Source organism: Equus caballus, chromosome 28 (assembly GCF_041296265.1).
Source record: "Equus caballus isolate H_3958 breed thoroughbred chromosome 28, TB-T2T, whole genome shotgun sequence".
Classification (NCBI taxonomy): domain Eukaryota; kingdom Metazoa; phylum Chordata; class Mammalia; order Perissodactyla; family Equidae; genus Equus; species Equus caballus.
In genome coordinates, this window is record NC_091711.1 from 45,293,586 (window position 1) to 45,318,935 (window position 25,350).

Genomic DNA, 25,350 nt, shown 5'->3' on the forward strand with positions numbered 1-25,350 from the left:
AACACAACACAAAGGCACACACACACTCCCCTGTCTTTGTCACACACACATTCAGTCTTCCTTCATACAGTCTCGTGCACACAGACACTCTCTCACACCCCCCCCCACGGGATTTCTCTTCCCTCTTTCCTTGTCTTCCTTGATTTCATGTTGCTGTTTTCTTTGTGGAAGGGCCCTCCTCTCACATGTGCGCACTATTCTACATGTGACTAATGTTTGAAACGGATCCGCTGCCTTCCCCTCACTGCAGAGACCCCATGAAACAAAAGATGAATGATTCTGCACATCGGAAGGGTGGGGAGAAATTAATTAGGAATGACAAAGGACCCCACACTTCACTGCCACTTATCTTGCTGCTGACTTGCCGTAAGCGGTGTGTGCTGGGCCAGGTGTGTGATTGACAGTCCTCGGGGCTGTGTGGCCGGCTCCTCGCGGCCCTGCCGCCGTGCTGGCACCCCTGCTCCGACAGAGTCTCCCTCAGCCTCTCCGTCGGCCCCTGAGCCTGGGAGATGCAGAGAGAGCGAGTACACCTCTCTCCATCAGAGCCAGGCAGGGGGTGGTGGAGGCTCAGACTGTGGGACGTCCTAGGAGTCAGGAACGGGGACTGCCCGTGGGGTGAGGGGTCAGCATGAACTCGCTTGGGGAACCCAGGCACATCACCGACCTCTGAGCCTCAGTTTCTCCTGCTGCAGAACTGGGGCACAGCCTCACTGGGATGCCGGAATGTCCCAGGAGGCACTTGGGGCAGGGACAGGTGCCATTCTCACCTGAGACGCTCTCAGTCTTGGTGTCTGAGGGAAGGCAGAGGCTCCCGGGAAGTGGCCCAGGAGAGCCTGACCTTTTGGGGAGGGGAGGTGCCAGGGTGGAAAGAACAAACAGGTTCGGGGTCAGGATGTGTGTGCGGCCTGGAGAGGGCGGGGATGGACCTGGCCAGGCCGGCCTGAGAGCTGGCGGAAGCTGTGGGGAGGACGGGTCACTGCCCCCCTCTGGACCGCAGCTGTCACCCCGTGGAAGGAGAGAGTGCTGGCCCACGGCAGGCCCGCTGTGAGTGGCCGTTCCCTTCTCCCCCTGGGCACTTTCATGGGCTGAGGGCAGCTGCCCGGGCAGGTAGCAGAGCGCCCAGCACTCAGAGTCCCCCAGACCCCTGCCTTAGGGAACGGGCTGCCTGGGGAGGCACGGAGGGCCTCCAGGGAGGAGGGTTGGGGAGCAGCAGAAGGTGCAAGCATCCTGTATCTGGCTTCGCCTCTGAGGCCTCGTCTGTGAAATGGGCTCACGATTCCACCTGGGCAGGTCATGGGAGGATGAGCGGGAGTTCCCATACTGCTCTTGTTCTCGCTCGAGTGTTCGGGCTTTGTGACTGCCAGGGGCCCTGGGGAGGGCTCCCCTCAGGAGGGCGCATAGAGCAGAGGGTTAATGCTTAGTTCTGCCCACTTGCCTGCCTGCCTGCTGGGTAAAGCACCTGTCAGTTGACTCTATGATTCATTCATTCACTCACTCATGCACACCTTGAGCAAACCCTCCCTGAGGCCTGCCTAGCCTCAGCCGACTGTTGGGCAGGAGGGATTCAGGGGCGATTTGATCTGATCCTACCCTGAAGGAGCCAGCGTAAGGGCACACAGGGCAAGAAGGGTCACCTGTGCTTGGGGGACGGAGGTGATCAGGGGAAAGCTTCCTGGAAGAGGTGTCCTTTGAGCCAGGCCTTAATAAGTAATGGGTGAGGAGAGACCAGGAAGGGCATTGCAGATGGCTGGAACACCACCAGCAAGAACTTGGAGATGGGGAAAGGCCGGGCTGCGTTCAGGAAACAGAAAGCAGGTTGTTGTGGTCAGCAGGTGGTGAATTCAGCGGGAAATCTGAGCAGGACGGTCCAAAAGCGGGGCTGGGGCAGAGTCGGGCCATGAGGTCTTGGCTTGTCCTGGGGCCACAGGGAGCCCTGGAAGGCTTTGGAGTAGAGGAGTCACGTGGGGGAATGGATCAGAGGTGGGGCACCACGAGCCAGAGTCCCAGGCTGCTTCCTCCCTGTCCGGGCAGGCTCAGAGGGGGTCTGGCAGGGCCAGAGGCTGGGCTGGGACCTGGCGGGGGACATTCGAGAGCTGCTCAGACGCAGGCAGTTGCCATTGCAGAGGGGGAGCCTGTGGCCTGTCCACCCTAGGCGGGTCCTCCTGGTATCGGCCGCCCACTGGGCACAGGATGCAGGAGCCAGGAACGCTGGTCCAGATCTCTCTTGCCTCTTGTGTGTCCTCAGACACACTGCTTGACCCCTCTGTGTCACCATTTCCTCTACTCTAAAATGGGGGCCTGCCAGCAGTTTTTCCCTGAGGATTAACTGAGCTAAGAGGTGAAAGTGGGTGGCAAAGTGCAGTTTGCTGAGGAAGATGAGGCAGGATTCCTGGTCCTGTTTTCATAATTCTAGGATGGGAGCAGAGAGCACAGGCTGGAATCTGCTGTAGGGTTTGAGCCCTACCTGTGTCCCTAGGTCACCAGGTAACCCTGCACCTGGTGAACATGTCACTGCACCTCAGTTTCTGCATCTGTAAGATGGGGCAGTAATGAACTGCCTCCCTGGGCTGCATGTGGGCATGGGGGCTCGTGGAGAGCCTTTGGAGCTGGGCCCGTGCGGGTGTCCCCTTGGCATCCTATCGAGGATGCCCACCCGGCCCCCCCGCCCTCCACTCCCCAGGCATCGCGCCCTGGCCTGGGTGCACCCCTGGGCCCAGCCCCACCCAGGGGCATCCCAGGCCTCCTCTGCCCCCACAGCCCAGCATCCCCAGGAAATGGGGTGGCCGTACCCCAGGCTAACTGAAGGACCCTGGGTGCACCCCCGCCCGGGGGCTGTGCGCCTTACCTGGGGAGACGGAAAAAGCAGAGCAGGCCGGCTGCACTGCAGCCATTTGCTGCAGACAAGGATCTCCCCCTCCGTCTGCCGGGAGGGACCGGAATTCACGCTTCGGGGGAAACCGTTTAATGATTGGCCACGAGGAGGTCATTTATATTGGCTAAGCGGGCTTAATTAGACGGGATGCGAAGGTTACCATAAGCGCACAAAAAAGCTGTTAAGGGGTTAACCTCTGAGAGATTACATTGTATTCAGCGCTCTGTTAAAGTTTGAATTAATTTTTCCCATGGGTTTGTTCACATTCTAATTTTCAACTAAATGAGACATCTGTTTCAGAAAAGGAAAATTTGCTCTGGTTGTCATGGCAACTATCATTCTGTAAGAAAATTATTCCAATGGTTACTTTAGAACAGAAAGACAGAAATTCAGGACATAAAGCCGCTGCCCGTGCTCTGTCGGAATTCTGATTCATCCGATCTCTTTGGGGCCTGTGGCGTGGCCCGGATGGTGGGCAGACGTCAGGGCTCCTGGCCCTCAGGGTGGTGAGGCCGGGTCCGGGGACCGTGCCTCTTGCATCGCCCCAGCATCGCGTCTCGCGCATTCGTGGGTCTCAGCCCACGGCTGCACCCCGGTGGGTGGGGGCATTGAGGGCAGCAGAGGCGGGCTGGACCCCCGCTGCTTGGGTGAAGGGCCCTGTGAACCCCTGCCTGCTCCGTCCTCTGTCTGGAACCCCGGGCAGCCTTGCACTTCCCCTCTGGCCCAAAGGGCCTTGCTGGACGAGGAGAGGGTTAAGTGACCAAACTTGGGATGCTGGGAGCATCTGGGGCAGACTTTGTCCTGAGGAAGGACTGGTGCCACCCATGTGTCCCCTCTTCCCACGGCAGAAACCTGAGTGGACGTCGTCCAGGAGGCATGGAGGGTTTTCCGGGCCCTGTGAGCTGGTCAAATGCCCCTGGGGAGTGAGGGCACCCTGAAGAGTCCATCTCTCCCACTGCTCTGGGCCCCGTCTGCCAGCTGCCCACTGCTGGCCACCCTTGAGAAAGGCTGCCCAGCCAGTGGGCCATCCTGGGAGGTCCCCTCTGGATGTTTCCATGTGTGATTTGATCTTCCTTCTCCCCTACAAATTTCCCTAAAAGCTGGCATAGCACCTTTTCCCGTTGACGGAGCTCCTGGGTGTTCACAGGCATTTCACAGCGGTGGTACAGTTCAATCCTCTGAGACCTCCTCCCTCCCTCCCTCCCACCTACCCTCCCCTCTGTGTCAGGCAGTGGGGTACAGCATCAAGCAAGAAGGACTCCTCTGACCTCATGGGCTAAGGTCTGGGGACATAGGCATCATTGTCCCCTTTTACGTGGGAGGAAACAGGCTGGGAGGGGTGAAGTGACCAGCCCAGGGGCAGAACCAGGATGTCTGATGCCAACTTCAGTGTCCAGCCAACTTGAGCAATGTCCCTGGGTGTCCCTGGGGGCAGGGCAGCTCCCAGCTTCCCAGGATTGGAGGTGATGTCTTTCCAAGAACCAGGCAGGTGTGTCTACAGGGAAACACCACCCCAGAGGAAGGCTGGGTGAGGCGAAGGTGGGCCAGCCGGAGGCTCATGGGGGTCAGCTCCTGGGGGTCTGTGGGGTCTCTGATGTATTTCTAAGTGTCTCTTTCAAAAGGGCACCTCTTGCTGTGGCTCACGGAAATTAACACACTCATTCTCTCCATACTGATGAGGCCTCATCCCATCTTGTAAATATTTGATTAGATTTTTGAAAAATGGATCCTGTGTTTGGAAGGGGGCACCAGAAGCGCGTTGCTCCTCTCCCTGTCGGCTCCATGGCTGTGAGCTCCTGGGAGGACCACTGGGCTTGGCTGTTGGAGCGGCTGCCCGGCTGCTGCAGCCTTCCCACAGCCACCCCGCCCTGGCTCAGCCAAAGCCAGACTCCCGGCGTGCTCCGGGTCCGAGGGCTTTAGACACTGCAGAGCCACGGGCTCAGCGTATCGGCGGGTAGCTGCCTCGGCTTGCCGCTAGAGCCAGACTCTCACCTGACCAGGAACTGTGGTAGGAAAAGGATTTCACGTTGTGACTCAGTGCACTGGCTTGTGGGTGTCCAAGTAAATATAAATATATTCAGCTGAACGATCGCCCCCTGCTCTGATGTACTCTGATGTTTTCTTTTCTTTTTAAGTGCTGTAGCAACCCATCAAAATGTAGTTTGAAAAACCCTACCCTAGGCTGAAGATTCTGCATCCAGGGTCCATGGGTGGGTTTCATAATGATGATAGTGATAGTGATGGTGATGATGTGGGGATGATGGTGGTGGTGGTGGTGATGGTGATGATGATGGTAATGGTGGTGGTGATGGTGGTGGTGGTGATGGTGGTGGTGGTGGTGGTGGTGGTGGTGATGGAGGTGGTGGTGGTGGTGGTGGTGATGGTGGTGGTGGTGGTGGTGGTGGTGGTGGTGGTGGTGGTGATGGTGGTGGTGGTGGTGGTGGTGGTGGTGGTGGTGATGGTGGTGGTGGTGATGGTGGTGGTGGTGGTGGTGATGGTGGTGGTGGTGGTGGTGGTGGTGGTGGTGGTGGTGGTGGTGATGGAGGTGGTGGTGGTGGTGGTGGTGGTGATGGTGGTGGTGATGGTGGTGATGGTGGTGGTGATGGTGGTGGTGGTGGTGGTGGTGGTGGTGGTGGTGGTGGTGATGGTGGTGGTGATGGTGGTGGTGATGGTGGTGGTGGTGATGGTGGTGGTGGTGGTGAGTGACGATGATAGTGGTGATGACGGTGACAGTGGTGGCAATGGTGATGGTGATGGAGATGATGGCGGCTGCAATGCATTAGACCTCCCCCACAAGTATAAGGCAGGAGCCACAGCCCTCTTCCTCAAGGCTAGGACTTAGGCTGGTAGGGACTCGGGGAGATGGTGGCCTGGCATGTTCTGCCTGCTTTTAATAAGTTTTCCGGGGCAGCAGCTGGAAGCTCTCTTTTGAATGTGCGGGATCATTTTCAGCTTGAAGGTCGGGCTGCAATCCCAAGGCAACAGGAGAAGTCCTGTTTGACATCCTGTTAATAAATCCATTCGTTCATTCATTGTCTATCTCACTCTCCACCATTCATTACACAAACGTTTCTTTGGCCCTCCCCTGGGCTGGTGCTGGGCATTCAAGGTGAGAGGGGAAACTGGAGCAGACAGGGTTTTGAAGGGTAAATGTGGTGTGAGGGCAGGGGTGGGCAGGAGAAAGAAGGGAACTGGTACTCTTGGCAGGAGTCACAGGTGAGCAAGGCTGGCAGTGGGGGGGGGGGGATCCTGCACGTGTCTGAAATAGCAAAAGGACTTTTGACCCAAATGACGAGCGTGGTCACCCATCGACCTCCTCCACAAGCCCATGTTCCAGGACACAGCGCTGGAGGCTCGAAGGCTGAGGAGAGAAAGTGTCCGATCTGAGTTCGAAAATGAGTTCTCTCCTGATTCACTGGGTGACCTGGGCATCTCCCTCGCCCACCCACCCCCGAACCTCAGTCTTGTCCAGAACCTGCCATGGTGGGACTAAATCAGGGTTTTCAAATGGTGTGCTGTGGAACCGCCGTGGTTCCAAAGAGGTGCATGGGATGGCCTCCAGCAGGGTAGCGCCGTTGGGTCAACACCAGGGATGTCAGCCTGCCTGTGGAAGGAAGTGTGTGTGGCCCCGAGAGGGAGTTTAATGGCACGTGAGAGGCTTCGAAGGTGAAAGCCCGGCCCTGTTACTGATTTGTGCATTGTGTGCCAGCAAGCGGGCGGTAGTGAGGTGCCCAGCCTGGGAGTCCGTGCACCTGGGCCCACAGGTCTGAGCCAGCGCCGCTCTCTAAGCCTCTGCTTCTTGTCTGTGAAATGGTAATAATCCTAGTCCTTAATTCACAGGGTTCTTGTAACAAGCAGATAAACCCATCCCTGTAATGTACTTAGATGGCGCCTGGCAAAAAAGGAGATGTCCCAGAAGTGCTGGTGACAGCATTCGTGTTCTACTCGCTGGTGCTCAGCCTCCTCGTCCATCACTCAGCAAGGAAGAGACCCGTTTCCCCAGCTGCAGGGTGAAGGTCCCTGGTGGTGGGTGGGAGGTGATGGTGGGGATGATGATGGTGGTGATGGTGATTGTATCCGTCTCCTAGGGCTGCATAACTATTTACGACAAACCATGCGGCTTCAAACAACAGGAATTTATTCTCTCACAGCTCTGGAGGCTGGAGGTCTGGAACCAAGGTGCTTCCCAGGGCTGGTTCTTTCTGAGGGTCCAAGGGAGAATCTGTGCCAGGCCCCTATCCCGGCTTTGGGTGGCTGGCGATCCTTGGCATTCCATGGCTTGTAGACACATCACTGCAGTCTCAATGTCTGTTGTCACGTGACCTTTTCTCTCTGTCTGTGTCTCTGTGTTTTCACATGGCCGTGTTATAAGGACACTGTAATCTGGTGTGACCTCATCTGAGCTTGATTACATCTGCAAAACCTCTGTGTCTAAATAAAGCCACATTCACAGATACTGGGGGTTAATACCTCAACATATATTTCGGGGGGGGGACACAATTTGACCCACAATAGTGGTGATACTGATGATGGTAGTGGTAGTGATGGTGGTGATGGTGATGGTGATAACAGTGATGGTGATGATGGTGGTGATGGGGATGGTGATGATGGGTATGATGATGGTGGTGATAATGAGGTCATGGTGATGATGGTTATGGCAATGATGGTGATGGTGACAATGGTGATGCTGATGGTGCTGATGATGATGGTGATGGTGACAATGGTGATGCTGATGGTGATGATGATGGTGATGGTGACAATGGTGATGCTGATGGTGGTGATGATGATGGTGATGGTGACAATGGTGATGCTGATGGTGGTGATGATGATGGTGATGGTGACAATGGTGATGCTGATGGTGGTGATGATGATGGTGATGGTGACAATGGTGATGCTGATGGTGGTGGTGATGATGGTGATGGTGACAATGGTGATGCTGATGGTGGTGATGATGATGGTGATGAGGGTGCCTTTGTAACACTAAAAGGCTGTGTTCATGTGGGATCTTATAATGACTCAGGCCTAAGGGATGATGCTTAGGATGTTTTTGTTGCAAATAAAAATCCAATTCAAATGGCTTCCTATTGGCCCATAGCACTGAGAAATGCAGAGGTATGGTGGGTTTCTGGTGCAGTCTGATCCAGCTGGCTCCCCTGGGCCCAGCCACACTGGCCCAGCGTGTTCCAGCACTGGAGCACTCCCCAGCACTCCCCGGTGTTACCTCGTTCTCTCCTTTTGGGATAGCTTAACAGCTGCTGAAAGCTCCCGAGGCAAGAAGCTCGCTGTTCATACGCAGGGAGGACAGCATCCTCTTCTCTCATCGTGGAAGGAAATGTGTCTGTGACAGCCTCTGACTGGAGGGATCTAGGTTACATGCTCGCCACTGGACCAGGCGAGGGCAGTGGCGTGCATGATGGTCTCCCTCCAGGTTGGGATCCTGTTAATTGTCCTGGGTCCATCTGGCTCTGCCCTTAGAGCCGCGGATGGATGGAGCCCTCCGGAGTCTGGGGAGCTTCCGGTGGAAGCTGGCCTGAGCCTCCCCCACCTGGAACCCCTTCTCTCTTGGTTGGGGCTTCACCTGCCCCAGCTGTGGGAGGGAGGACGGAGGAGCATCTCCCACAGTGCAGGCAGGCGAGAATGTTCTTCTCTCTGGTTTCCTTAGAAGGGCTTGGAGCAAGAAAGGCCTATGGCAGAAGCTGATTTATTTGTTTTTTATTTTTATTTATTTATCTTTTGGTGAGGAAGATTGGCCTTGAGCTAACATCTGTGCCAGTCTTCCTCCATTTTGTATGTGGGATGCCGCCACAGCATGGTTTAATGAGTGGTGTGTGGGTCCATACCCAGGATCCACACTGGTGAAACCTGGTCCACTGAAGTGGAGCATGCAAACTTAACCACTACGCCCCTGGGCCGGCCCCATAGCAGAAGCTGATTTTTTTTAACTTCCACTTTTTTAAATTACATAAATAATACTTGTTCATCATAGGAAATCAGAAACTGTGGTTAAGCAGGAGGAAGAAGGGAAGAGACTGCCAGTGATGCCCCACAGCCCCCTAACTGGTCAGTATTCTGGCCGAGTTGGGCCCATTGCAGCTTTCCCGTGATGGAGTTGCCAGGTGTCAAGCCGGTCCTGAGGCCGTTTGGCCTGTGGCCTGTTCCTCTGCCTGGGCCTGCCTCGCCCTTTTGGCGGCCGTCTCTGAACCACCTGCTCTTCCCCGACAGGCAGCCCTGGTTTTACGGCTGGGGCTTTAACCTCCCGCGAGGCCAAGCGCTGCTGGAGAAGTGGAACCTCATCCCCGAAGGCGTGGACATCCTGATAACCCATGGGCCACCCCTGGGTAAGAGTCAGCTGGCTGCCTCGGCTGGCCGGGCCCCGCAGGCCTGCCTGGTCTGGGGGAGAACGCGGCGGGTGCGGGGCTGGGGGTGGGGGCCGCCTGGCCTGGCACTGAGGTCAGCCTGGCCTGTGGAGAGGAGCCCGGGACAGGCTCTGTTCTGAGCCTGGCTTGCGGGGCCATCGAGGACAAGTCGTCTCGTTGTCCCCTTATTTCCTGAGCACCCACTGTGTGCTGAGGGCTCACCTTGTTACCTCGTGGATGCATCACAGCCACGCGGGGAAGTCAGAGTTAGCTGCCCACTTTACACACGGTGCACTGGAGCTCAGGGGCTCAGAGGCAGGGCTGGCCTTGGGCTCTCAAGACCTGAGTTCTGGGTGCTGGACACAACCAAGGTCACTGTCACCAGGCTCCCTCTCTGTACCCCTCACCCGACCCATTCCAACAGTCCCCCGGGCCTGCGGATTCCACACCCGGCAGCTTTCCTCCTGCCCTCACTGCCTCCTCGCTGGTCCAAGCTGATGTCACCACTCGCCACCTCCAGGGCCCCCGCTGGCTGGCCCCTCTGGGGGTTTGCTCAATCCTCTGTTCCCTCTTCCCTCACACCCCACTTCCTGTCCATCAGCACATCCATCTACTCTGCCTTCAAACTGTGTCCCAGCTCCTTCCTCTCCTCTCCACGCTGCTGTCCCCACCTCGGTCCAGGCCACTGTCTTCTGTCTCTCTGGTGACCACTGTGACCTCCTCACCAGTCCCCTAGCCCTGGGTCTTACTCCTCAGTCCACTGCCCTCCCCTCAGTAGGAAGGAGCTCTCTGAATCGTCAGTTATGCCATGCCATCTCTCTATAACCTTTCGTGGCTCCCTCAGGCCTTAGAATGAAGTCCGGCCCCCAGCAGTCTGGCCCAGACCAGCCTCTTCCTCCCACTACAGCCTCCGCCGAACCTGCTGTCGCCCTCGGTGCTTGGGGCCAGGCTGGGGCTGGGTGATGCTGGACCAGGGGCTCACCTGACGCAGTGCTTGCCTCCGGGCTCACCGGCTGCCGGGTCAAGGGGCACAGGATGGCCAAGCCCAGCGGGACATGCTCGAGGAGGAGAGGCTGTCAGAGGAGGCCTGGGGAGGCTTGTGGAAGAGGCGACCTCTGAGTCGGGGCTGGAGAGCAGGGAAGGGAGGGGCGAGAGCGTGAGGCCCAGCGCAGCTTGAGAGTCATTCACTCACACACCTGTGGCGGGAGAACCTGCCCTGAGTACCTACTGTGTGCCACACGCCCAGCCAGTGTCCTCCGGCGCCCCCCTCCACTGTCACAGAATGCTGAAAGGAAGGCTTCCCTACCCCCATTTCCAAGCAGAGGGAGCCCTGAGTCCCAGGGTCCTTGACATGGTTTAGGGGTGACACAGCGGGATCGTCCCCAGCTCTGCTATCCCACCTGCAGCCTCCTGCCCGCTGGAGGAGCTCCCTTCAACATTCAACGTCATCGCTCACTTAGAGTGAGGCTGTGGGGCCAGGTTTTTGTTTCCTCCCTCCCCCGGCACCCCCGCTTGCTTTCCTCCTTTCCACCCCTCCATGCATTCCTGCAAACAGCATCTTTGGGGTTGCTGTTCTCTGGGTGCTCCACCACGCCCGCTGCACGCACAACACATACCTCCTGTTTTGGGGATGCCCGTGTGCTCAGCCCAGCCCTGCCCAGTTGTTGGATGAATTGTCGATTGAGGCACAGAGACGTTAAGTGACTTGTCCAAGGTCACAAAGCCAGTAGGTAGCAGAGCCTGGGACTTACACACCACCATCTGCCCCGGCCTGTTCCCTGCCCGCTACCCTCCTCTTGTCCTTGCCCCCCACATCTCTAAGTCCACATCTCCTGCAGCCGCCTGAATCTTCCAGTCAAAGGGCCCCTTCCCCTCCCAGCAGTTGCAGACACCTGTCCCGCCCACCCAAACAGAGAGGGGCCCAGATGAGCCCTCGGGGCTCACATGGAGCCATCAGTTGCTCTCCGTTTGTGAAGCCGTGCGAGGATAATAAGCAGCCGCCATACGGGCGGCTCGGGGAGGCCGCCGGGGAGCAGACCCAGACGCAGGCGTGAGCCACGCTGCAGCGAGTGAAGTTCGTTTTCATGATTTTGTGACGTTTGTTTAGAGAGTTTCTAACATGAAAATCTTGCTCCCAGGCTCCACTTTCCCGCCGGCCACTTGGGTGCCCTCCGTCCTCCCCTGTCCCTCTCCGGCCTCCGTTCACTTATCTCTGCTGTGGGTGGAGGCTCCCCTGGAGGCCACTGTCAGCACGAATGGCCTAGGGACTCACAGTTGTGCGGCACCCCCACCGCACGTGCCTGGCCCACTCTGGGCTCTCACGAGCGTGACTCCCCGTGCGGCCCTGCAGAGGAGCGTGAGGCCGCGAGGTCCCGGCTCTCCCTCCCTGGAGGCTGGTGCGGGGCGGGGTTGGGGGGAGCTTGCTGGGATGTGGGGGGGAGCTACGCCCAGGCCTGTGAGTCCAGGACCCCTGTGTCTCCGAGACGGCACAAGCCGCCACCTGTGGTCCGAGGGGCTGGGGGCTGGGCCTGCCCGGACCCCGTCATTGCCCTCTTACTGTCCCCCGCACAGGCTTCCTAGACTGGGTCCCCAAGAAGATGCAGCGGGTGGGCTGCGTGGAGCTGCTCAACACGGTGCAGAGGCGTGTCCAGCCGCGGCTGCATGTCTTCGGCCACATCCATGAAGGTCAGTGGGGGGTTGGGGGGGGTGGGAGAGGGGGTCCTCATACACGGGGGGCTCCTCACTGGCCCCTCAGAGGGGCCGTCTCGCCTCCCTTCAACCCAGTGGCCTCCAGCTGGATCTCTCAGCCGAGGGCGGTAGTCCATTTCTAACGTACCCTCTCTAAAGGCCTCGCCCACATTGGCTCTCAGTCAGCTGTTGCTGAAACGTTTAATAACAGGAGGACGGACCAAAGTCTGGCAAGACTTAGGGGTGAGTCTTACTTCCTCGGAGCCCCGTGACTCTGTCATGCCTCCAGCCTGGGAAGTCTTCAGGAGACGGGCAGGGGGCTTTTGAAAGGAGGGGCCTTTTGGACGTGACGTGGAGGATGCATTAGAATTGGCAGGCACACTGTGAGTTCCTTAAGGCTGGTGGCCCAGTCTTGTCACTTACATCCCTTACATTATTAAGCACCTGGCATACAGTAGGTGCTTAATAAATATGGGGGCTGCCTGCCTTCCTGAGATGCTCTGGTGGCAGCGCCCCCCTAACTCCAATTGCACATGCTCACAGACATGGCATTTTGGCCTGTCCTGGGGGCTGGGACCACATCATTGGAGAGATGGGGGATGTCCACTTCACCTCACGGGACAGTGGGCAGGGCAGCTGGTGGTGGCGGGTGCTGGTGGCTCCAGTCCGGACTGCCCACACCGCACCTGGCCGGTCACTGCACACGGGATTTTCCTCATTAGACCTCAGACGGCCTCTCCGCAGCCTGATTTCACCAGCTGGGCAGGCCCCTCCTTTCGCTCCTTGCGAGGCTTTACCCCACCTGCCCAAGGCTTCCTTACCCCAGCCCTCCTGCCTGGAAGCACATGGGCTCCCGTGGGGCCTGGGGACCGAAGTGTTCTCCCCTAGAATGGTCTCCCGGCCTTCGGAGCCTCCATCTGGGTTGGGCTAGGGCCCCTGGGCCTCACATGCGCCTGGTCCACATCTGATCGTTTTCCAGCTCAGACTGCTCCCTCTGCAGGGTGTTGTCAGGGGCGGGAGTGGTTGGGCCTCTCCTGGCCCCGAGGGCCTCCCAGACTTTTGGGCAGCAGACGAGCCATCCGAGGCAGAATCCGAGAGGTCCTGGGGGTGATGGACAACTCGTCTGCCATGGGATAATGATAATGGCTGTCATTTTCTGCAGCCCTACTACGGGCATGTGGTGCCATCAGATCCGAGGTCGTGTGTGATCCAAACCACACCTCTGCTCAACTCTCCAGGCAAAGTAGGGCTCTAGAGAATGGGTACACTGCACAGGGGAGAGGAGGTGTCCCTTCTGGTTTGGAGATGATCTGAGCTGAACGATGAGGAGGATCTTAACGAGGAGACATGGTGGGAAGAGGGTACGGTGGGGGCAGAGGTTAAGAGAAGAAAGTACATGACGATGATGATGTTGATGATGATGATGGTGTTGATGGTGCTGATGATGGGTGATGGTGACAATGACGATGATGATAGTGATGATGGTGATGATGATGACAATGACAATGATAGTTATGATGGTGATGATGACAATGATGATGGTAATGGTGATGATGGAGGTGATAATGGTGATGACGGTGATGATGATAATGATGGTGGTAGTGATGATATGATAATGAGGTTGACGATGACAGTGGTGGTGATGCTGATGGTGATGGTGGTAAAGATAATGGTGATGAAGATGGCGATGGCGATGATGGTGCTTCTGCTGCTGCTGTTGGCAATGATGATGGTGATGGTGGTAGTGATGGTAACGAGGATGATGGTGATGATGAATGTAATGATGATGTCTCACTGTGTGCTTTCTAGGCACTGGGCTGAACACTGTATGTGGATTATTGTCTCATTTGATCCTCACAGCAGGCCTGGGAAGAGCATCTCCCATTATCATCCCTATTTTAGACGAAGAGTTTCAGTAGCTTGCTGGAGACACATTCGGTCCATTGTGGCTGAGTGCCCTCTGACTACCACACCCACCAGACCTCCCCCACTGCCTGGGCTCCTGGCCTTACCTCTCGGCCGTGACGGGTGTGTGCTTACTTTCCAGGATATGGTGTCATGGCAGACGGCACGACCACCTACGTGAACGCGTCCGTGTGCACCGTGAACTACCAGCCCGTGAATGCGCCCATAGTCATCGACCTCCCCACACCCCGGAACTCCTGACTGGCCCTGTGCCCCAGCCCTGCCCGCCCACAGCAACTCCATATGCCTGGCCGAGAGCACGGACAGCAGCCACCTTCCTTCCATGCAGACCCCCATCCGGCTGTGGGGACCAGCCCAGCAGACGGGTTGAGGCCTTGGAATGAAGATCACCTCTGACTCTTCAGCCTCGTGTCGCCGGGAGTGGGGACCCCGCAGGTCCCTGTCGGGTTCTGTGCTCATCTCTGTTTTCTGCGTGTACCTTCCGTGCGTCCCTCACTAGAGGACCTGCCCAGCTCGCGGCCCCGTCCTGCTGGGGAAGAGACTGTCTTCCTCCTTCCAGTGGACACCGTCGTGGGTGTGGGGAGCCCCTGCTCCTGGACAGATTTTGCAAGTTCTTGCACGAAATCTGCCTCTAACTGAGGGTCTGTGTGGCTGCAAGACCCAGGGCTGGGGGGTGGGTGGGAGCTTCCGTAGGCTGGAGGGACCTTCCTCTCCGCCCAGACTGGAGAGGAGACGGGCCCGCCTCACGGCCAGGGCCCTCCGAGGGAGCGGTCAGGGACATCTCAGGAATTCGGACTGCACCTGGCCAGGCCGACAGGCTGTCGCCCCCCCGTTTTCTTCCTGTGGGCATTTTCGCTGACTTGAACAATGGCCTGAGCATCCCCGACAGCACTCAGAGCCTGGGTTTGGGGGGTGGGTTCTACAGAATGAGCCATTTGAGTGCCCAGGACCGGCTGGGGGCTTCCCAAGTCATGCTCGACCCCTCGCCTGGTGGGGGCTGCACTGCTCTGCAGAACTCAACAGCCCGGAGGGTCTGCAGCCCGAGGCGGCCCTGCCACGTGTCTGCCCCCACGCGGGTGTGCACACACACACGTGCATACACGCGCCCCCTTAATTTAATGAAGTGGACCCTGTGTTTCTCATTACTGTCCTCGAGTGAGTTCCGGCCCTCCGTGCGATTTCCTCGCACCTTTGGGGTCTGTCTGGCACGTCCACAGCTGAGGAAGGCTGAGTGGTCCCCAGTCCCTCTTGCCCCAGTACCAGCCGCCCCGTTAACGGGAGGGGGACACAGTGACAGAGTGGGCCATGGGCTCCCGCCGCTCCACCCAGGGAACTTCTTTTTCTCCTTTAAATTAGGACCAGGGGGCTTGGGCTGCATCTCTGAGGGAGAGGGAACCAGCAGGGCCTGAGGAGGGTGAGGCACGGGCGGCAGCGTCGGCACGTGCAGGGTCAGATTCTGTCTTCATTTAAAATTCTGGTCTTTTGTTCGTCATGGGTTTTTTCTGCATCAATTTTGATTTTTAAAAACATTACATCAAAATAGTATCGTTCATCTTGATTGCTGATTTTTTTGGACAGCCCCTTAAATTGTGTGCCCGAGAGGAGGGACCTCACTTGCCGCACCCTAGTCCTAGCCCTGGGAACCAGCATTTAATGCGCCCTCCGCAGATACCATGGCATTTCATCCTCAGGCAGTCCTGCAAGGTGGAGACTGTTGGCCCCATTTTAGAGATGAGGAGGCTGAGATCAGAGAGGTGAGGTAACTTGCCTGAAGCTGCACAGCACAAAAAGGGCAGAGGCAGGATTTGAACCTCCATCTCTGACTTCATAGTCCTTGCTTTGCCACCACCCAAAGCTCCGTCCCTACAAGGCAATGCATGGTCCAAGGCTCTTTTGTTTTTCTTAAGGTTCGTTTCTCATAGAGAGCCCCTGGAGGCCTGAGGGATCCTGTCCCCCTGAGCCCAGCCCTCCGGTATCCTGGGAGATCGTGATTTCTTCCTACTCGAATGGGGCTCCCAGTGGGGTGAGCGGCAGTGTCCAGGGAGCCTGGCGGGAACACTGCGTTGGCCGTGGCCAGCTTCGCTCTGTGGGGGCCGGGCTCCAGGAATCCCGTTTGGCCCAAGTGGTTCCTGGTGGCCGAGGATATTTCTAGTCTCTGGGGATGCCTCAGATGCAGGACGTGTGTGCGCATGCACGGGGTGGAGAAAATACACGGCTCTTTCAGTCGCCTCTACTGAATTTCTATGCGGACCAAGAACTATAAACTTAAATTTTTTTTTCCCAAGGTATCTTCAGAATATGGTGTATTTTTATGTGGAAAAGAAAAGTTATGAAGGCAGCTGTTACTTTAAGAGAAAATTCATTAAAAGTCCTCGAGGTATGAAAGATGATGGCGTGCTCCTCAATCATTTTGGCATAACTTGATTGTGGCTGTAATTTTTTTTGTCAAGCATGTCAGACAATAAAGTCTTTGTAAAAAGAAGAAGTCCGTGCAGCGCCTCTTCCTGTGCTTGTCTCTGGGTGTCGTGTGGGGCACGTGGGAGGAGTGGGGTCCTTCTGCTGAGTTCTGAGTCCTGGACAGAGTTCAGAGGCCGAAGACCTTCCATGTGGCAGTGACTGACGTCCCTGTGCTTGCTCCAGCTTCCCCGAGGGTGAGGGGGTCGTAGAGGTGGTTGGCATGGGCAGTTCTGTGCATTATCATCTTCAAATGTGTCAACCGCCTGGTTCTCCAAAACAGAGCACTCAGGATGGCCTTAGCCCTGGACTCTTCCTGAAAGCAGCATGTTCAACCCAGCCCCTGTCAAACTAAGGGTTCAGGTGTTGCCCAAGAAAAGCACTGGCAGGTGTAAAGACCCTAGTCTTACAGCTCCCTAAGCTGCAAAAGTTCTGCCATTTTCATCCATCCATCCATCAATCATCCATCCATCATCCATCCACTCACCTACCCAGAGACCCAATCCATCCATCCACCCACCTACCCACTGACTCCTCTATCCACCCACCCATCCACTCACCTACCCATTGACCCATCCATCCATCCATTCACCTACCCACTGACTCCTCTATCCACCCACCCATCCACTCACCTACCCATCGACCCATCCATCCATCCACTCACCTACCCATTGACCCATCCACCCATCCACTCACCTACCCATTGACCCATCCATCCATCCATCCATCCACTCACCTACCCATTGACCCATCCATCCATCCACCTGCCTACCCACTGACTCCTCTATCCACCCACCCATCCACTCACCTACCCATTGACCCATCCATCCATCCACTCACCTACCCACTGACTCCTCTATCCACCCACCCATCCACTCACCTACCCATCGACCCATCCATCCATCCACTCACCTACCCATTGACCCATCCATCCATCCACTCACCTACCCACTGACTCCTCTATCCATCCACCCATCCACTCACCTACCCATTGACCCATCCATCCATCCATCCATCCACTCACCTACCCATTGACCCATCCATCCATCCACCTGCCTACCCACTGACTCCTCTATCCATCCACCCATCCACTCACCTACCCATTGACCCATCCATCCATCCATCCATCATCCATCCACTCGCCTACCCAGAGACCCAATCCATCCATCCACCCACCTACCCACTGACTCCTCTATCCATCCACCCATCCACTCACCTACCCATTGACCCATCCATCCATCCACCCGCCTACCCACTGACTCCTCTATCCACCCACCCATCCACTCACCTACCCATTGACCCATCCATCCATCCATCCACCCATCCACTCACCTACCCATTCATCCATTCATCCATCCACAAACACTCACTGAGCATCTCCCCGGGCCTGGCTTGGACTAGGGAGGTGGTGGTGGTGGTGGTGATAGATTTAGGAGCTAGGATGAGGGATGGATGTGGGGATGAGGGGGGAGGGAGAGCCAAGGATAACAACAGACGTTGGCAGCCAGTCACAGAGTGGGAGCATGGGAGCCAGAAGAACAGGTTTGAGGAGGGATGTTGAGTTCCATTTGGGACTCGTGAGCTGGAGGTGCCCTTGGGATATGCAGGGGGAAGTGGCCAGTGGCCAGGGGGATAAATGGAGCTGGAGGGGAGGAGCCTCCCTGGAGACCTGCATTAGTGAGTCATAACGGAAGCCACAGAGCTGTAGGCCTTCCAGAGGGGCGTGCGGAGGGCAGGAGCAGCAGCCCGGGGCAGACCGTGAGGGAGTCAGCCTCTCCATGACCCTCTCCTGTCCCCAGACTGCCCCTCCCAGAATTCCCCTCCACCAGGGCCTCCCAGGTGCCCACGACCACCCATCCTGAGCCTCTGCTCCCCGTCCATCAGGGGCCTATGACCACCTGTCCTGGGCCTCAGCTCCCCATCTGTGGGCACGAGGAGGAGCTGCTCCACCGGAGGCATCTTGGCTACCGCCCTCCGCCAGTGTGGGCCCAAGCAGGGCTCCCGGGCAGGTGCAGGGACCCTGTGTGGCTGCTGCCACCTCTGGTAGTGCTGCCACGTTGCAGGCTCTGCTGCAGTGCACCCAACGATCTGCTGAGACGCAGCAGCTATGGAGCCCCCCGCTCCTGCTGCCTTCTGTGTAGACAGGCTCTGATTTGTCTGGGGTTTGCACCGAGGTGAAGGGGTCCCTCAGCAAAGGTGCCGGGGGGGCCTGGTGCCCTCGCTCTCGGTGGTTCGGTGCTCAGGGTGCACACACCCACAGCCGTCCTTCCCTAGGTGTCCCCGTGGCATGAGGGGTGATACAGGCCGGGGTCCCAGATCACCCTCCGCTAGCCCGTGGGAGTCCAGTGGGTCAAGCCAGCAAGCTCCCTCCCCGCCCTCGGCCTGCAGTCGGTCAGCTCACTCGCGGGGCCCCGCCCCCAGCTGCTCTTTCGTGCTATTTGGCTTCCACGGAGCTGGTCCTCGATCCCCAACGGGAGCAAATACCCAGGCCTTTTCCTCCCGGAGACCCCTGCCCGGCGCCCTGAATAAAGTAGTGGAGGTGACTGCTCTGTGGGCCAGCGCTCTCCCCTGATGCCACCCACAGCGCCCACGTGGGCCCAAACCGGTTTGGCCAGCTGGCAGTCTTGTCACAGAAGCCCTTCGACACCCCAGGGGGCCCTCAGTCCCACCGTCCCACTGAAGACACAGACTGTGAAGATCTCCAAGACGTGGGAGTCAGGCCCCGCTGTCTGGAAGCCTGGCAGGCTCCTCAGACCCCAGGAAAGAAGCTGAGCCCTTCAGGTCCCACGTGCTTGGCTCAGTGAGTGGCAGATGGGGCCAGGCCTGAGGGCTGTGAGGAAGAGCAAACCCCGTGTACAGGGGAGATCACGGAGAGCTTCCTGGAGGAAGGAACTTGGCAGGGCCCTGAACAACAGGATATGATTTCTCCATTTTAAAAAAAACTTTATATTTTGAAATCATTTTAGATTTACAGAAGAAGTGTAAGAGAGTCCAGAGGGTTCCTCTAAACCCTTCAACCAGTTCCCCTAATGTTAGCACCTTATATAGCCACGGAACATTTATCAAAACTGAGATTAGCATCAGCAGGACACTAGCAAACGGCAGCCTCTGTGGATTTCGGCAGGTTTTGGCCAACGTCCTCTGTTCCCGAATCCAGATAGTGTCATGCTGTTTGCTCGTCACACCCCTCAGTCTCCTGCATCTGTGACAGTTTCTCAGTCTGCCCTCACTTGTCACGAAGTTTTGAAGAATACTGGCTGAGTGTTTTGTAGAAAGTCCCGCAGGTTGTGCTAGTCTGATGTTTCCTCACGATTGGTCTGGGGTTGTGTCTGGTGAGAAGAGCAGCGCAGAGGCAATGTGTCCTTCTCGAGGGGGCGTGTCCGGGTCACATGATACCGCCGAGCTGCATCGCTGGTGATGTTAATCCTGACACGTGGTTAAGGTGCTGTCTGCCAGGTTTCCCCACGGTAAAGACACCAGTTTTCCTCTTCCACACTTGATTTGTTAGAAGCGAGTTCCTAGTCCGGCTCATACTCAAGGAGAGGGGAAGGAAGTCCCCTCCTGGAGAGAGGAGCGTTACAGATTTCGTGGACATACACTAAAATCCCATTGACTAATAAATATTTGTGGGCCGTATTCGGAGGCTGTGCAAATGTCCTGTGGCTCCTTGAAGTTTTGCCCACTCATTTTAGCGTCCGTCTGTGGACGCTGCCTGGAGCAGTGATGACTGCGGTCTCACGGTGCTTTTCTGTTTCTTCTTTCCTCCCACATTCCTCACTAGGAATTGTTAAGGAAGATTTGTCTCTTCTCTGCCATTTACTTATTTTTATCAGCATGGACTCGGGACTATTTATTTTATTCTTTAGGTTATAATCTAATGCTATCATTATGTTTTGTGGCTCCAATCGTTCTAACTTTGACCATTGTTGGGAGTTCTTTCAAGTTGGCTCCTGTATTCTTTTGACATATTTCTATCTTTTGTTTGTTTGTTTGTTTGATTTCCTTACTCTCTGGCACTGTCAGGTGCTCCAGGCTAATCTCTTATTTTCCTTGCCCCGGCCCTAGAATCATCCATCTCTCCAGAGAGTTCTAGCCTCTTTTATTTAGAATCTAAGGTCTGGGTGGCCGATGTGCTAGTTGCTCCTGGGCTATCAATACATCCAGGCCTAGCGGTGGCCAGAGCTAGGAAATACATGCCGTACACTATTCCATTCATACGCACCTACCTGTCCCCATCTCTACATCCATCCACCCATCCATCCAACCGTGCGTCCATCCATCTACTTACCCATCATTCGTCTTAAAATAAGCATTAGCTCACGCTGAGTGACACCCAGTCCCTGACTCTAACCCAGCAATGCAGAACCTACTCTTGCCTTTCCACCTGGCTTATTGGTAACTTTTCTCTGAAAGTGAGACGCCTGGCTCCCATATCTGCGATCTACCTAGGCATTGGTTCACTCTTTACCTAGAAAGTAGTTTCACAATTGCTGATCTGTATCCCGGTAAGAAACATAGCTCCTAGCTAGAGTACAGTGATTGGATGCAATCCTTTTTGTCTTTAGCTTTACAGTCAAAACTGTGTTTTCCGAGGTTAAATTGGTCAGCTCCTTCCCCCCACCCAACTCAGTGAGCTTGTGTCAGACATTCGCAATACAATCAGATTTTTTTGTCCCAGTCTGCATTCCATCCCGAGAGTCCCTGACATCCTGGTTGATTGTTTTAAATTTGCACACAGTAACGTTCACTCTTTGTAGCGTACACTTCTGTGGGTTTTGACAAACGCAGAGTCACGTACCCACCATACCAGTAACGTAGGGAACAGTTTCAGCAGCGGAAAATTCCCTTGTTTGCGCCCTTTTTAATCACACTTTTTTCCAAAACGGCTGTACGTTTGCAATCCTACAGGCAATGAATGAGTACTCTTGGTCCGCATCCTCGTCAGAATCTGGTATTGTCAATGTAAAAATTTTTACTCATTTGAATAGGTGTGTGTTGTATTTCACTGTGGTTTTAATTTTCACTTCCCTAATGACTAATGATGGTGACATCTTTTCATATGCTTATTTGCCATTCACATTTATTCTTTTGTGAACTGTCTGTTCAGCTCTTTTGTCTCCTTCCTTAAAAACTAGGTTGTTTGTTTTCAAGTTTTAAGAGTTCTTTACGCTCTGGATGCAAGTCTTTAATTGAAGACGTAATTTGCAAATCTCTTCTCTGCCAGTCTGTGAATCGTCTTTTCATTCTCTTAATGGTTTCTCAGAGCAAAAGTTTTTAATTTTGATAAAGTCCAATTTATCAGTTTTTTTCTGTTATAGATTGTGCTTTGGGCATAGTACCTAAAAACTCATTGTCAAACCCATGGACGTGCAGATTTTCCGTTGCTTTCTTGTAGAAGTTTTACAGTTTTACATTTAGATCTATAACACATTTTGAGTTAGTTTTTGCATAAGGTGTGGAGTATGTGTCGAACTTCGTGTTTTTGCACATGGACACTATTTCTCCATTGAATTGCCTTTGCACACTCACCAAAGATCAGTTGAACTTATTTGTGTGCGTATATTTCCGGGCTCTCTGTTTTGACCTATATGTCTGTCCTTTTGCCAATATCACACTCTCTTGATTACTAGCATAACTTTACGGGTAAATCTTGAAATTGGGCAGTATGAATCCTTCAATTTTGTTCTTTTCCAGAATTGTTTTGGCTACTGTAGTTCCTTTCTCTTTCCATATACATTTTTTTTTAATTTTTAAAATTTTTCCTTTTTCTCCCAAAGCCCCTCGGGTACATAGTTGTGTATTTTTAGTTGTGGCATGTGGGATGCTACCTCAGCATGGCTTGATGAGTGGTGCCATGTCCGTGCCCAGGATCGGAACCGGTGAAACCCTGGGCTGCCGAAGCGGAGAGCAAAAACTTAACCGCTTGGCCACGGGGCCGGCCCCTCCATATACATTTTTGAATTAACTTGTTGACATGCAAAGTAAATTTAGCTGAGATTTTGACTGGGATCGCATAGAATCTATAGATCAAGCTGGAGGGAAGTGATACTTAACAACGTTGGCCCTCACAATTCATGACAACCGTTCCTCTCTCCATTTATTTAGATCTTTCATTTTTTTCATCCATGCTTGGCAGTTTTCATCATACAGAGCCTCTACATATTTTGTTAGATTTATGCCTAAGTACTTCACTGGGGGGCTATATAAATAGTATTGTTTCTTAAACTTCACATTCCAGTTGCTCACTGTGGGAACATAGGCGTATGATTCACTTTTGTATACTGACCTTGTACCTCCCTTAGTTAGCTTAGTCAGCTTTTTGGTGGGTCTTTTTTTGACTTTCTTATGTAGACAACCATGTCTTCTGCAAATAGAGACAACTTTATTTCTTCCTTTCCATTTTCATTTTTCCTTTGGGTTTTTCTTGCCTTGTTGCACTGACTAGGACTTTCAGTAGGATGCTGAGTGAAAGTAATGAGAGAGAACATCCTCGCCCTGCTCCTGATCTTGGGGGAAACATCCACTCCCTCGCCATTCACTATAATGGTAGCTGTACCTTCTGTAAATGTCTTTTATTTAGTTAAGAAAGTTCCCACTCACAACAACATGGATGGACCTTGAGGGAATTCTGTTAAGTGAAATAAGCCAGATAGAGAAGGACGATCTCTGTATGACTCCACTCATATGAGGAATTCAAACATGTGGACAAAGAGAACAGACTAGTGGCTACCAGGGGAAAGGGGGGTTGGGGGGTGGGCACAAAGGGTGAAGTGGTGCACCTACAACATGACTGACAAACAATAATGTACAACTGAAACTTCACAAGATTGTAACCTATCATAAACTCAATAAAAATTAACTTAAAAAACAACAACAACAAGCCATTCTCTGCAAACTAACAAAATTGCTTGTTTTCTATATTGTGGTAATTCCCATGCTAAATCCTTTAATATACAGCCTGAGGAACCAGGAAGTCAACAATGCTTTGAAGAGGATTATGGAAAAGATGTGTTCTACTCTAAAATAAATGACCTATGGTCTAACCAAATGGCCTCAGAGTTGGGATGCAAAAAACAAAAGAAACAAACAAACAGAAAAACAGATTTCAAGTTTCTGCATTAGCCTACCACTCGTAATGTGCTTTCTAATGTTATATTAAACAAGTTATTATCAATACAGAAAAAAAAAGAAAGAAAGTTCCCTTCTGTTCTTAGTTTGCTAAGAGTTTTTCTTATGAATTAACGGTGAGTTTTGTCAAATGCTTTCTCCGCATTTGTTGAGACGAATGCACGTTTGATGCGCTGGGTCTGGGCATGCATCTCTTTGAGAGTTCATCCCCCTGGGAGTTCATGGAACTCCTCAGATATGTAGATCCATGGTTTGCTTCAAATTTGGGAAGTTTTTGGCCATAGTTTCCCCAATATCCTTTCTGCCTGTTCCCTTTCTCCCCTCCCGCTGGGACTCTCACTGTGTGGATGCTGGTACACTTGATGGTGCTCCACAGGGCTCTCAGGCTCTGTTCGTTTTTCCTTATTTTTTCTTTCTGTTCTTCAGACTGGAGAATCTCAAGTCACTTATCTTCAAGTTTTCTGATTCTTTCTTCTGCATCCTCAAATCTGCTGTTAAGCCTCTCTGGTGAATTTTTAATTTCAGTTATACTTTTCAAACTCCAGAATTGCTATTTGGTTCTTTTTAATACTTTCAATCTCTTAATTTAATACTTTTAATATCTTCTATTTGGTGAGGCATTGTTCTTGTACTTTCCTGTTGCTCTTTAGACACGGGTTCCTTTAGCCATTTGAATATATTTGAAATAGCTGATTTAAAGTTTTTGTCCATTATGTTCAACATCTGAGCTTCCTCGGTGACAGTCTTTATTGATTAATTTTCTCCCCTGTGTATGGGCCACACTGTCTTGCTTCTTTGCATGTCTTGTAATTTTTTGTTAAACACTGGACATTTGAAATAACATAACATGGCAACTTTGAAAATAGATTCCAAAAGTTTGTTGTTATTGCTGCTTGTTATAGCTGTTGCTGTTTGTTTCATGACTTTCTGAACTAATTCTGTAAAGTCTGTATTCTTTGTCACATGCGGCCACTGAACTCTCTTCTCAGTTAGCTTAGTGGTCCGCTTCTGACTGGACAGAGATTCCTTAAACACTTGAAGCCGACAGATCCCCGTCTATGCTGATGAGCTCTGTGTGCACGCTGAGGCATGCCCTCAACACTCAGCCAGGAGTTGACCACTCTGCCTTAGCCATCATCCCCTGCGTGTGTGGGGCCTTACGGTCAGCCAGAGGTGAGAGCTTAGGGCCTTCTCATGTCTATTCTGAGCATGTGCACATCCCTGGGCATGTGCCCAGCCCTACACACATACATGGCCTTCTAGATTCCAAGGAATATTTTAGGAACTTTTCAAAGCCTCTGTGAACATCTCATTCCCTGGCTTTTCCTTTTAAGCTTTCTGTGTAGTCTATTGGTTGCCCCAACTGTTACCCACTGTCTCAAGCAGCCACAAAGTTAAGACACTTGCTCGTAATTGTTTTGGACAAATGTCCCCCCCTACTCTGAGGAAAGGGTTTTTTGTACCTGAGCTGTCTCTCGGTCAGTTCAAATGCAAACAGTCTTGTAAGTGAGGTCTTCCAGGGGACCCGCAGGCAGCTCAAATAAAGATAATTCTTTGGGAGTGAGGCTCTGAAAATGCTCCAGCCCTGTTCTGCTCTCTGTAGAGGCTGCTAATCTGCACTGAGAATGCAGGCTGTTATCGTTCAAGGCTACTGGGGGTTGGAGAGTGGCTGACAGACTACGGCAAGTTAAAACGTTGCTAAACTTGTTGTTCCTGATAAGATTCAGCTGCTTTTCTTGAGGAAATGCTTCTTGAGTTCCTGAAACATTTGGTTAATTTCTAGAATTCTGAAAAAGTTGATGCTCACAATTTTTGCCAGTTTTCTGGTTGCTTTTTTGGAGAAGAGAATTTTCAGAGGCCCTTACTCTTCCAATTTTGCTGATGTCACCTCTATGTTTCCATTTTATCTCCTCTATTGAACTATTG

At 53.7% G+C, this 25,350-nt stretch overlaps 1 protein-coding gene across 6 annotated transcripts in view; it reads left to right on the top strand.

Moving 5' to 3' along the window:
* MPPED1 (metallophosphoesterase domain containing 1) overlaps positions 1–16,321 on the top strand; it is an 80,119-nt gene extending 63,798 nt beyond the window's left edge. For all 6 annotated transcript variants that reach the window (XM_070254477.1, XM_070254475.1, XM_023631872.2 and 3 more), the window contains 3 exons: positions 9,095–9,210; positions 11,800–11,913; positions 13,964–16,321. In XM_070254477.1, the coding sequence (XP_070110578.1) occupies positions 9,095–9,210; positions 11,800–11,913; positions 13,964–14,082 (349 nt within the window). In that variant the 3' untranslated portion in view covers positions 14,083–16,321. The remainder of the gene's footprint in view (positions 1–9,094; positions 9,211–11,799; positions 11,914–13,963) is intronic.
* The last annotated feature ends 9,029 nt before the right edge of the window (positions 16,322–25,350 follow it).